At 45.2% G+C, this 10,885-nt stretch overlaps 1 protein-coding gene across 2 annotated transcripts in view; it reads right to left on the bottom strand.

Moving 5' to 3' along the window:
- Nucleotides 1-10,674, bottom strand: part of DIAPH1 (diaphanous related formin 1) — a 205,218-nt gene extending 194,544 nt beyond the window's left edge. Inside the window, exon 1 of one of the 2 annotated variants that reach the window (XM_039483243.1) lies at nucleotides 10,523-10,674. In XM_039483243.1, the coding sequence (XP_039339177.1) occupies nucleotides 10,523-10,630 (108 nt within the window). In that variant the 5' untranslated portion in view covers nucleotides 10,631-10,674. The remainder of the gene's footprint in view (nucleotides 1-10,522) is intronic. The other variant, XM_039483244.1, reaches the window with a different exon arrangement.
- Between the last annotated feature and the right edge of the window lie 211 nt (nucleotides 10,675-10,885).

A 10,885-nucleotide genomic window follows, 5' to 3' on the forward strand; every position in this document is an offset into this window, starting at 1 on the left:
ACTTCCAAGACATCAGATGCCTTAAGGATGAAAGTATTTAGTGAGGTGTAGGCAAACCATAGCTCTATAATCAAGACTTGTTTACTCCAGGATGAGCTAGACAAACATTACAGCAGGGTCCCTAGATTCTGCACTCTGGCGCAATAGAGTGAAAATTCCAGAATGATTTCATTTACATTGAGAATTTGAGGTTGTAACTGAACTAAGTATAAAAATTAATAATACACAATTAATTCAGTAGAGTTCATGCTATTTATTTTGATATTCAATTAATTATATTTATTGTACACTGTCCCCACATTTTCAGTTTTCAATGTGCTGCAGATTTTACAACAATGCATAATTGTCAAGTTTTGGCACAGGGTAGGTACAGATGTGGCTTTGGGAGACAGTTTGGGAGTATGGGATAGCCACATTAGCTGGATGTTTCTGCTAAAATAGCCAGCAGTGAAGACTAGATACTTTAAAAATAAATAAATAAATAAATAAAAGTGTAAGGCCCTGCCTAAGGTGGATTTATTATATAGAGAAGGTAATAATCCCTGCCCATGGAGAAACAATCTATAGGCTCCCTCTACACTAGTGTATTTTGGTGTGCTACCTACCATTTGCAACTTCTGCTATATGCTTCAACACACCAAGCAGCAACACAAGATTTTCCACAAAGCAGACAATCATACTAACATTTGAAATAGACTTACTTCAAGCAGGGCTGGCCACACCAGTCTCCATCAGTATACCATCATAGTAGGTGGCTAGTATTGGCATTATAGCCTGTGTGTGCAAATAATCCTCTCATGACTGTCTCACAGTACATCCACTGCATAGGCAGTCTGTCTGGTCTACATTCTGTACTCTAGTGACCTGTTTCAAGCTGAAGTGGTTCTATAACTGAACCATTTGTATTTCTGCATAGCCACACTAGCCAGCCTTCCTTCACTGTGTAAACTATTTTACTGGGCCACACCCTTTCTCCAGTCCTTATGATGTCATTGCACTCTGTGCGTTCACCTGAAGTATGCATCCCACTGTTCTCACACAGCTCCCTGAAGCACAGATCTTTTGGGAGTTGTAGTCCAGAGATGGAAAGGTGCCATTGCAAATTTAAAATATAAATATTTTGATGAGCAAGGCTGGCAGTACTGCCTATTTTTAAGGTTGCATAACACCTTTATTATAAGATCCTGTTTTCGGCTGCGCATAACTTTGCCAAATTTTAACAGTTTGGCCTGAAGATTTCCATGCCGAATGTCTGCCTCAGGCTGAATTTTTTGCTAGTTTCAGCCAAAACGGTTCAGCTGTTTTTGAAAACGAGTCTAGAGAAAAATACATTGTTTTGCAATGTTAAAAAAAATTCTTGCAACCTCTTCTTTGAGAAGTTCTAACAACCCTATGTGTGACTCCTTGAACTATGAGGAGGGGAGGCTGGGACTAGCTGGTCAAAGAGACTAGGAATGGAAGCTGAAGGCAAGAAGGAGAATGATGGGAGGCCAGGAAAGTGGGGAGAGACACATCACACAAGGAGACAGAAGTGGGAAACTGGGACTGGCTGGGCAAAGAGACTGGTATGTGAAACCAGAGCAGCAAACACTAGCAAACACTAATTGGGTAGGGAAGGAGAATGGGACTCAGAGGAAGAGCCAAGGGTGGGGATGAATCAGGACTGGGACAAGGGCAGATTTGAGGCAACAGGGCAAAAGTGGTCAAGCTTGGGGGAATGGGTAGAAGAGTCTGTGCCCATTAGAGCTCATTCTCCTCCAAAGCCTGGAATGCAACTCAAGATTCCTGAGTCTCACCACTCTTCTGCTGTCAGCTTTTATCTCTGAAACCTACTAGGAAAGGATGTCTCTCATGCCTTTCTGGTCCACACAGAGAAGGATGATGTACTAATGCCATCAGTTACTTCATTAGATCAAGTGGAAGAGGCATGTGTAGTGGATCTAAAGGTTCCAACCCTGCTGATGACCCATGTGGGTGTCAATATGATGCCACATGATGGAATTCGTTTTTTCAGTTTGCTTTTTTTTAAAACTTAGGAAATTACACACAAAAACTATGTCTAATGAACATTAAGGTTGTCTGTGCGACCTTAATTCGGCCCCCTGGTGTGTATGCATTATAATACAGTCTTTAATTACAAGCTATTTTTCTACCCTGCTTTATTCAGTGCACAGGATGAAATTGCTCTGGAGAAACGGATTCTGCCTCTTCCATAAAATTCCTATTAGAGAGACAAGGTAAGTAATATATTTTATTGGACCAACTTCTGATGGTGAGAGAGAACGTCTGTTGGTGGGACTAACATGACTGTATACATAGAGTTCCTATGTGATACTGGGCAAGTCACACCAAACTTTTCACAGGTGATCATTAATTATGTGTTCCTCATTTTCTGAATACCCAACGAGAGACTCTGGGTCTGACTTGCAAAAGAGCTGAGCACTTAGCTCCCATTGACCTCAGTTGTGTAAGAGGTTCTAGGTGTCGCAAACTGCATACCAAAATTAGTGGACACTTTTGACCTTAATCTCTCTGTGACTTATGTCCCCATCCGTAAAATGGGAATAATATCACCTCCTTACTACACAGATGTGCTGCAAAAATTAATTAATGTTTGTGAATCACTCAAATACCACAGTGATGAATGCCATAGAAAATCCAGTGAGGAATTAATAATTTTGTATTCAGAACAGGGTTTGAACAGTGAACAGTAAATAAGACCTAAAGCCACACATTGTTCAATGAGGAGAAAATAAAATGCTGAATAGTTTCTCATTCACTAAACACCATCAATCCTATGCACTGAATGTTACTAATTTAGCTCATAATTGTTTTAGCTTTGTGAAACTGGCCGTATTGAAGCACCAAGTATATATCTATCTGGTCTGGACTTTATTCTGCTTGCATATTATAAATGTGATCAAGTCATGATCACTTGTACCTAAGATACCATTAATTTTTAATTCTGTGATCAGTTCCTCTTTATCTGTTAGGAGAAGATCTAATATAGAATTCCCCTGTGCTGGCTGCAACACTTTTTGAATTAGGAAATTGTCATCTATTATGTTTAGAAATTCTAATGATGTTTTAGTACTGGTAGCATGAGACCTCCAGCATGTCACTCAAAATGAAGCCCCAAATGATCATGCAGCTTTTTTTCCTACACATTGTAGATAGGTGCATAAAGAAGTGGTCATCCTGTTTCCTAGTGCAATATGGTGGTCTACAGCAGACACCAATTAGGACCCCATTATGGAACAAGGAATGATGAAAGAAATTGGAGAAAGAAATAAAGGCGATAGTGAAATTGGTATCATTGGCCAAGTAAAGTGGGTTACAACAAGAAACAAGAACGGAGATGTAGGCCAAGGCAAAAATGAGAAGACCTTGAAAGCGAGTAAAAGTAATAGGATAGGCAAGGGACGAAACCAGCGAAGGGACTTCATGAGGAGAATTTATCATCTTCTCTATACTAGCAGTTAAGCCTTTTTCAGGAACCGTCAACTTTCACCTATGATTCAGTTTCTTAATGTAAACTGAATCTCTTATGTCTAATCCCTTACATTTCTTTTGATCAATGGACAAGAATTATAGCAGCATCACTTTGAATAGAATGGAGCAACAGAGGAACCCATGAGGCCAACAAGGAGAAGGCTGCAGTAAAGAAGTTTGGAGATGACCAGGGAATGGACAAGCATTTTAGTCACTGAGAGAGGAAAGAAAGGTCAGAATTTGGATGTTGTGGAGGAAAACTTGGTAATAGCCTCGATGGGTGGGAAGCAGGAGAGGGAGGAGTCAGGGGGGAGGCCAAGGAGCAGGAAGTATGATGATGGCATTCACAGCAATGTAGAAAGGCAGAAGCAAAGAAGGTTTGCAAAGAAAAATATGGGCAGTCGGTTTGGGCCATATTTATGCTGAGCTGGCATCCAGACAGCCAAGATAGTATTTTAGAGAGACAATCAGATACACATGCAAAACTAAGCAGTAGGAGACTGTTTTGAATAAAGAGATCTGTGAGTTATCAGAATACAAAGCTACTTCCACGTAGATGTGGTTACTCCAGGACAAGTTGTAGAGAAAGACCAGGAAGGGCCCAAACACAGAGCCCCATTGAACACTAAGTGAGAAGAAAGGAGGTTGAGGAACTACCAAAGCTGATTCTGAAAGAGCAGTCAGAAAACATGTCAATGGGGTCGCAATTCAAAAGTAGAGTTAATGTAAGTAGATAATTTAACTATGTTACTGCTAGTCACAATAGCAGAAGTGTCCAGATAATGTGCTAGTTCATAGTTATATTCAGCAGGAGAGAGTGAGTTGAGGCAGCAGCTGGTTGCTGACTAGAATTGATGGAGCTGGAAAGCAGGAGTTTAAGCCCTTTACAAAAATGTTAAGTTACCACTATCCCTGCCAAGAAGAGGGAGGGAAACAGGAGACGCATCCTCTTCCAAGCAGCAAAACTTTTCAGCTACCTCTTGAGTATCAAAAGCAAATAATCTCCTGTCTTTTATGTGTCAACAGTGTCATTTTCCTATACCTCCAACTCGTCCCTGACTTCAATGCTGTTAAAGACTGTCAGTGAAAAATTATGCAACACACCGTAAATCTAAAGGCATCATTAAATTCAAACATATTCCAAATTGGAGATTTAATACCAAAATGAATACAAGAAATATTTTAGTGGCTGTTTCATTCTTTTTCATGTGAAAAATTCAACAAAAATGTGTTTCTTTTAGTTTGCTTGCTTGTTTACTTGGAAGTTTCAACAAAAATGATTACATGCCATAGAACTGAGCATTACTATGGCACAGAAATTGAGTTTTGCTGATTCCAAATACTCTAAAAATCCTACTTTTATGGCTAATAAAACTGCTTTGGGACTATAATAATTTAGGATGAAACTAACATAGGGCCTACCAATCTGCTTTATAGACTAGCTAGTATTTCTGGCCATGGCTACACTTGCAAATTTGCAGCGCTGCAGCAGGGTGTGAAAACACACCCTCTCCAGCGCTGCAAATTGCGGCGCTGCAAAGCGCCAGTGTGGTCAAAGTCCCAGCGCTGGGAGCGTGGCTCCCAGCGCTGTACGTTATTCCCCACAGGGAGGTGGAGTACGGACAGCTGGCGCTTTGACTACACTTAGCGCTTCAAAGCACTGCCGCGGCAGCGCTTTGAAGTACAAGTGTAGCCATAGCCTCTATCTGCTTACTCCCCGCTGAGCCGCAGCAGCATCAACTCACAGATATAAGGAATCTTGTTGGCCACAACATAGAGACTGAAAGAAGTAATCCAGTTCTCCTGACATCCTACATCAATTATCCTACATCTCAAGGTAGGGTCCGGAGATCCCATAATCATAAAAAGCAAAAAAAGTAGAGATTGAGAAAAGCTATTAGAGCATTTAAGTCCAGTTCTGCTTCCAACCCACACCGATCTTTCTTCAAAGGCCACTTCAGAACTGTTCCCTACTCTGTTTTCTTCTGCGCAACAGTCCCAGCAATTGCCCCCCAGCAATGGGGTTTCACCATATTCCCCTAAGAGACTATTTCACAGATGAAAATATCTTTTCATTCACAAATGTTTCCTGATATTCAGTCTTCTTTTCTCTTTTCTTAAAAAAGGAGGGAGCTAGGTTTTTGTTTTAATTCCTAAAAAGGAGATTTTACATAATTCAATATACATATATTAAAAAATTAATTGGATTTTAAAAGATTTTCCAGTTTAAATATTCTCAAATTGTGTTAGCAAGGGGAGGGAATTTGGTTTTGTTTCCATTTTGTAAGTTGTGTTCCTTGTACTCTCTCCATACCAAACCATAGTTCACACTTCCTTCTCATACCTTTCATAATCTTGTAGACCGTTCCCCCACCTTGTTGTCACTTAGCCAAGCTGAACTACAGGCTCTTAATTTTTCCTCAAATCAACCCCTCTAGCCCCTTATTCAATTTGATTGCTCTTCTCTGAATCACCTCCAGCTTGGCTACATCCTCTTACAGACACAGAATCTGCTATGCCAGAACAAGCCTCTAATCCATCTAATACCAGTTCATTGCATCTAGCAGCAGACAGTACCTACTGCAGGGGGGGAGGGAGGAGAATCAATGAACTACACACCACCTTTATCTCAAAGACTTAAAACAGACACTGTTACTACTCATCATCATTAAAGGTCCCAAGAAACTTTTCACAAATAATTCTGTGTAAATTCCAACGTGGACAATTACATTCTGCCTCCCTAAATTCCCATAAAGATCAAAATGGATGCACTATTATTCCTCATTTCCTGCCCTAAACTTCTGAAAAGTTGATGTGTTGGGTGGAACAGCTACCATATTTCACACCAGACATAGGTTGCATTTCTGTGGTCAATTAAGTGAGGGGTTCTCAGGACAAATTTACTGGTGGCCACTCTCACACTTTTTTCTAAAAAAACTTAATTAGCTTTAGGAAAAACAAATAAATATGCACATAAACACGTTCAAATCATTGTAATTTATTTATTGCTAGCTAGTAAGTCTGTTGTGAAAAGTGATATTAACAAACATACAAGTATCACTTTTCACAGCAGACTTACTCAGCCCTGCCAAGTCTGGGGACAAAATAAGCCCTGGCTAGGGGAAGGCAGCAAGCAGCCAGAGCCGGAGCCCTGCAGCTGGAGTCCAAAGCCACACAGTCAGAGCCTCCTGCCCCGCCACCCATGGGCTGAAGCCCAAAACCTGAGACCAACCGCCCCTGGGAAGGAAGGGAACTCACTGGCTGCCTGCTCCTCCAGCATTGTGCCCCAGGTGTCTCCAGAGAGGGACAGGGCCCAACCTGATGGCAGCCCCAGCAACCAACACCAAGGCGGTGCATCCAGGAGCAACAGGGAAGGACCCACTACTTTGCCCACCCCCCCACCATCACAGCCCAGGAGGCTGCGGCCACAAGAAAAACCCCTCGTGGCTGCATGTGGCCACGGTGACTGCATTTGAGAAATGCTGCATTAAGTGACCCACCGAGATTATATATAATTTCGTAACGTGCTTTTCGAGTTCTTTGGGGATGAAGATGAGTTATATAAATGGAAATTATTATGATCGTAATAGCTTCCAAAACTACAAATGTTACTTGCCATAAATTCATCCAGCCCTTTCTAAAACTCCGTCATGATATTTAATTTGGCAAACTCCTGCCTTTGTGAACGCTAGAGGCAGATTACCTACTACGAGAAGTTGTGTTTTCTTTTATTGATTGTAAATTTACCAGACACTGATTTTATGGAGTGACCCCTTATTCTCAAATATCCTGTTTGCTTTTTTAATTCCTAAGCAAACATCCAGGCCCTTATCAAGGGACCTTCAGCTGAAAGCAAAATTCTGTGCGTCTCAGTTTTAGTGAGGGACTAAAACCACACAGCTCCTGACAAGAAACCTCAAGAAATGCACCCTAAAAATGTCACACTGACATCTCTTCTCTTATAGCACAATCCTAGTTCATACCCATACCACAAACTCACTTGACACCTAACCACAAAGAATTAAACCCACTGACAAAACTGAGGGCCACACAACAGGGTAAAAGGAAAGCACGGCTGTTTGCTTGCCACTAAGCAAAAGGACCCAGAAGTACTCCAGAGGTGAGGTCAGGGTGTTGTTCTACACCAGTGGTTTTAAAACAACTTTTTTTCTGGCGACCCAGAGGGGTTTGGGGTGTGGGAGGGGCTCAGGGCTGGAACAGAGGGTTGGGGTGCAGGGGTGAGGGCTGCAGGGTGGGGCTGGGAATGAGGGGATTGGGATGCAGGAGGGGGCTCCAAGTTCGGGGGGAGGGGCCAGGGCTGGGGTGCAGGAAGGGGCTCTGGGTTTGGGGGAGGCTCAGGGCTGGGGATTGGGGCACGGGCTTATCTCAGGTGGCTCCTGGTCAGCGGAGGTGCTAAGGCAGGCTTCCTGCCTGTCCTGGCACCGCGGACCATGCTACACCCTGGAGGCAGCCAGCAGCAGGTTCAGCTCCTAGGTCGAGGCCCACAAGCAGCTCTGCACAGCTCTCGCCTGCAGGCACCCCATCCCCCAAGCTCTCATTGGCCAGTTCCTGGCAAATGTGAGTGCGGAGCTGGTGCTCAGGGTGGGGGCAGCGCACGGAGCCCCATGCCCCCCGCCTAGGAGCCAGATCTGCGGCTAGTGGCTTCTGGGGCACAGCGCGGTGTCAGAACAGGTAGGGACTAGCCTGCCTTAGCCAGGCAGCATCGCCGACAGGACTTGAATGGCCCAATTGGTGGTGCTGACTACAGCTGCCACGACCCAGAGCCTTATGTTCTGTGACTCAGTACTGGGTCACGACCCGCAGTTTGAAAACCACTGCCCTACACCCCTTTCCACAGTCATCCTCCAGGCATATTGGCACTTTGCTTCCCCCTTTTGCACATGTACGTGACATAGCAAAAAGCACTTCTGTGATCAGTGTTTCCTTCTCTCACTTATGTGGTTAGAGAGCAAAATGTGGACTGCCAAGCAGGAGTGCATTCACCACAATTCCACTGTCTATTGAAGTTTGGCAAGTGCACCATGAAGCCCTACTCATATCTAAATTTACCTGCAGATGATAGTACAGAATGTTTCAGCAATAATGGCAACTCCTCTGTGGTCAGTACTGGACACTGCCACCATGGTGCTTTGAATGGAAAACAGCTTCATTCAGAATATAAGAAATGCAGCATGCTAGGGAAGGAAGACGCCCCCATCCAACAAGCTAGCATTTTCCAACCCCCCGAAACATTAGATATCCACCTCTCAGCAAAGGCAATGCCTTAAGCACAGTATGAAATCTATAGGCACTGCACATCAAACATCACCCTGTCCTCCCCTCTCCAACTCTCACCCTTTGGGGATACGCTGCTTCCTGCAAGTGAACAGGATTTCAGGAGTCATGGGGTTAACAGCAGCCCACTGATCTCTTTTCCCAAGAGCCCCTTCTGCTAATCCACATCTCTCTTGGGATTTGCCATCAGAACCTGCCTACAGCAGAGAAAGGCATGTACTACTAAAGGGATTAGTGGCACCTCATAACTGGACAAAAACAATCAACAGTCAGAGACCTTAGTCTGCAGCACACAGGGCTCCAAAGGGCCTGTAATAAAAACCTAATTTAAACTGATTCCTCATAAAGTTAATTACATGCCATGAACAGGAAAGGGACCCAGGAAGATCCAAGCAACCTGATATAGCATGCTGCTTACTAATAAAGCAGTTACCTAATGCCTCTCTCTAAGTTGTCTTCACTACCAAAAAAAAGTGTGTTCTTAACTCTAGTTCACTAACTCAAGTTAAGAGCACACCCTTTTTTTTGTAGTAAAGACAAGGTCTAAAAAACTAGTTGGAATTTTCTCCCCAGCCCAAATTTGATGGGGTTCAGACAAACATTTTGATTTTACACACAGTCAACCCTTCACTAATACAAATGAACTTCAATTCAAATTTTGCTGGATCAAAGTTTGCCTACTGTAAGAGAAGCTTTTCCATATGGTCACACAGGATGCTGCAGTCCCACTGGTCAAGTCTGGGCAGATGACATTTCACAATAAAGCAAAAAGTCAAACAGATCGCATGCTTTCCTGTACAAAATCCAGATCACCTTCTTTCTGCCCACTGTCAGTTTCCCCCACAATGATTGGAAACTGAGTTTCAGCAGGGACATAGTAAAGCACAATATCCCTGGAAGAAACACAGGGTTTGACTCAACTCCACCCCTCCAAAATCAAAACAAATTCAAACCAATTTCTTTCAGCTCACAGTTGTATGTGTTACCCAGAATGTGTCAAGTTGGCCAGGATGAGAAGAAACTCTGAAGGTCCCACAGGCAGCTCTGCCTCCAATTCTACAGGATAAGGTACCCTCGTAAATCAGAGGAAAATACCAGAACTAGATAAACTACAAGAGTGGAGTGAAATGAACTGGAAAGTGAGAGAGCTGACTGAGATCACTAGAAACTCCCAACACTGGCTGCAATTCATGGGAAGGAGACTAAAGGCAGTAGGACAAGATGAATCAAGAGGGAATTTCTGCCCAGGGAGGAAAGCAAGGTGGAATAAGGCACCCATCCCAGGAAAAGGGGGCATCTAGTTAACCCCCCCCCCCCCAAGAGTCCGCACCTGCCTGTTCCAAGGCTAGCTCTCTCCCCGGAAGGAGGGCAGCCCTGGGTTTGCCAGCCCCCCACGGTAGGAGGCACATGATGGCTTGGTAAGGGCGGGCACGTCCCGCCCCGGGCCCGCGATCCACAGGCTGCAGGGCTGCGGCTATGCGCCGGCTGGGGACAGGAAGAAGCTGCCTGCTCTGGCTGAGCTCGCACGAGGCGGCTGCTGACGGGCTGCGAGACCTTTGCTCGGCTGTGGCAATCTGGGCTCTGGGCTCACCGCCCGCAGGGCCAGCCCGCGCCGGGAGCAGGTGGCGCCAGGTGCACGCGCGGCGCGGGCGCTGCCCGAGGCAGGTGAGGGCCGTGGAGCTGGCGGGCCGCGGGGCTGCGCGCCGGGTGTGTCCCCCGGCCCCCCCCCACTCACGAATTTCTTTGACTTGCTGGAGTCCCCGGACGCTGCCGCCGCCTCCTCTGGCCCCTTCCCCTTCTTCTTGTCCCGGCCACTGCGCCCCGATCCCCCGCCGCCCTCCATGGCGCCGCCGGCTCCTCAGGCCCCGGAGCCCGCGCTGCCCAACCGCCCCGAACCGCAGCCGCGCCCGGCCCCGCCCGCCTCATTCCGCATGCAGCATCTCATTAGCATATACAATAATCTGCAGAATATTCATGAGGCGGAATTTCCGCTTCCGGCCTCCTGGGGCCGCGGCTGCCAGCTCGGAGAAACGCCACTTCCCTTCCCCGGCCTCAGGCAACATCCGACACAGCACCACCTGCTGGCTAGAGCGGGCGG

Source organism: Mauremys reevesii, linkage group 8 (genome assembly GCF_016161935.1).
Source record: "Mauremys reevesii isolate NIE-2019 linkage group 8, ASM1616193v1, whole genome shotgun sequence".
Classification (NCBI taxonomy): Eukaryota; Metazoa; Chordata; order Testudines; family Geoemydidae; genus Mauremys; species Mauremys reevesii.